This window comes from Glycine max, chromosome 18 (genome assembly GCF_000004515.6).
Source record: "Glycine max cultivar Williams 82 chromosome 18, Glycine_max_v4.0, whole genome shotgun sequence".
NCBI lineage: Eukaryota > Viridiplantae > Streptophyta > Magnoliopsida > Fabales > Fabaceae > Glycine > Glycine max.
The window spans coordinates 57611004-57613432 of NC_038254.2; the positions used below are offsets into that span (position 1 = coordinate 57611004).

The window sequence follows — 2429 nt, forward strand, 5'->3', positions numbered from 1 at the left end:
ATGCGACTTAGGACTGCATCTGGAGACGTGGTCCCTATCAACTTGGAAATCGAAGCCACTTGTCGGCGTAACAACGCTGCAAGAAGAAGAAGGGAACAGGACACCGAAGGAAGCAGTCACACATCACCTCCTCTCTCTCCACATCACGCTGAAATGGACGGGGAACAGGCACGAAGAGTCACCTTAGAGGACTTCTCCAACACCGCCACTCCTCAGTTCTTCACAAGTATTGCAAGACCGGAGGTGCAAGCCGCAAATATCTCCTACCCGCATTCCCTTATCCAGCTGATTCAAGGGAATCTCTTCCATGGTCTTCCAAGCGAAGATCCTTATGCTCACCTTGCCTCGTACATCGAAATATGCAACACCGTAAAGATTGCTGGAGTTCCAGAAGATGCGGTACGCCTTAACCTCTTCTCTTTTTCTCTAGCAGGAGAGGCAAAACGATGGTTGCACTCCTTCAAAGGAAACAGCTTAAGAACCTGGGAAGAAGTAGTAGAAAAGTTTTTAAAGAAATACTTCCCAGAGTCGAAGACCGCCGAAGGGAAAATGGAGATTTCCTCCTTCCACCAATTTCCGGATGAGTCCCTCAGCGAAGCACTAGACCGTTTTCACGGGCTGTTACGAAAGACACCGACACACGGATATAGCGAGCCGGTACAACTGAATATATTCATTGATGGCTTGCGACCCCACTCGAAACAGCTACTAGACGCGTCCGCAGGGGGAAAAATCAAGTTGAAGACTCCGGAGGAAGCAATGGAGCTCATCGAGAACATGGCGGCCAGTGATCAAGCAATCCTTCGTGATCGAAGCTATGTGCCTACAAAAAGAAGCCTTTTGGAACTTGGCACGCAAGACGCGACATTGGCACAGAATAAGCTGTTGACGAGGCAGATTGAAGCCCTTACCGAAACCCTCAGCAAACTACCTCAACAGTTACAAGCGGTAAGTTCTTCCCACTCTTCTGTTTTGCAGGTAGAAGGATGCCCCACATGTGGAGGAACCCATGAGCCTGGACAGTGTGTAAGCCAACAGGATACTTCTCGAGAAGTAAACTATATGGGCGTACCAAATCGCGGATATCAGGGTTATAACTAGGGGAACTCATCTGGATTCCACCAAGGGGGAGCAGGATTCAATCATGGGCCACCAGGATTCAATCAAGGAAGGAACTTCACGCAAGGTTCAGGGTGGAGGAATCAGGGAAACCAGTACAAGGAGCAGAGGAATCAACAACCATACCAACCACCATACCAGCATCCTAGCCAGGGCCCCAATCAGCAAGACAAGCCCACCAACATAGAAGAGCTCTTGCTGCAATTCATCCAGGAGACACGGTCCCATCAGAAGAGCATGGATGCAGCCATTCGGAACCTGGAAGTTCAAATGGGCCAATTGGCACAAGACAAAGCTGAAAGGCCCACTAGAACTTTCGGGGCTAACACAGAGAAGAATCCAAAAGAAGAATGTAAGGCCGTGCTAACTCGAGGGCAGAGGAAAGCACAAGAGGAAGGTAAGGTTGAGGAAGAAGACCAGACAGAGGAAGATAAGACAGAGACATAGGAGGACAGGACAGAAGTCGAAGAGAAGGTGGCATCACCACCTAAGACAAAGAGCCAGAAAGCACAAGAGGAAGGTAAGGTTGAGGAAGAAGACCAGACAGAGGAAGATAAGACAGAGACACAGGAGGACAGGACAGAAGTCGAAGAGAAGGTGGCATCACCACCTAAGACAAAGAGCCAGAAAGCACGGGAAGCCAGGAAAGAAGAACCACCAGCCCTACCACAAGATCTCCCATATCCTGTGGTGCCCACCAAGAAGAACAAGGAACGCTACTTCAAGCGTTTCTTGGAAATATTCAAAGGGCTGGATATCACTATGCCATTCGGGGAAGCCTTACAGCAGATGCCCCTCTACTCCAAATTTATGAAGGACATCCTCACCAAGAAGGGGAAGTACATAGACAATGAGAACATTGTGGTAGGGGGTAACTGCAGTGCTATAATACAGAGGAAGCTACCCAAGAAGTTTAAGGATCCCGGAAGTGTTACCATCCCATGCACCATAGGGAAGGAGACGGTGAATAAGGCCCTCATTGACTTAGGAGCAAGCATCAATCTGATGCCCTTGTCAATGTGCAAAAGAATTGGGAATCTGAAGATCGATCCTACCAAGATGACGCTTTAGCTAGCAGACCGTTCGATTACACGACCTTACGGGGTGGTAGAAGATGTCCTAGTCAAGGTCCGCCACTTTACTTTCCCGGTGGACTTTGTGATCATGGATATCGAAGAAGACGCAGACATTCCCCTCATTTTAGGCAGACCATTCATGCTGACTGCCAACTGTGTGGTGGATATGGGGAATGGGAACTTGGAGCTGAGTATTGACAACCAGAAGATCACCTTCGACCTCTTCAAAGCAAT

The 2429-nt window shown here is 48.8% G+C and overlaps 1 protein-coding gene across 1 annotated transcript; it reads left to right on the forward strand.

Annotated features, from left to right (window-relative positions):
- On the forward strand, positions 1-2190 carry LOC102666104 (uncharacterized). The gene is made up of 3 exons (XM_006603549.1): positions 1-948; positions 1102-1516; positions 1580-2190. The coding sequence occupies exons 1-3, from the start codon at positions 1-3 to the stop codon at positions 2188-2190; spliced, it is 1974 nt and encodes a 657-aa protein (XP_006603612.1).
- Positions 2191-2429: the final 239 nt, after the last annotated feature.

Bases quoted from the DNA above. Each gene is read 5' to 3' on its own strand.
- LOC102666104 (XM_006603549.1), top strand. From the start codon at position 1: ATGCGACTTAGGACTGCATCTGGAGACGTGGTCCCTATCAACTTGGAA. The intron at 949-1,101 runs GTAAGTTCTTCC...GGTTATAACTAG, and splicing joins TACCTCAACAGTTACAAGCG to GGGAACTCATCTGGATTCCA. The intron at 1,517-1,579 runs GTAAGGTTGAGG...AGGACAGGACAG, and splicing joins GAGGAAAGCACAAGAGGAAG to AAGTCGAAGAGAAGGTGGCA.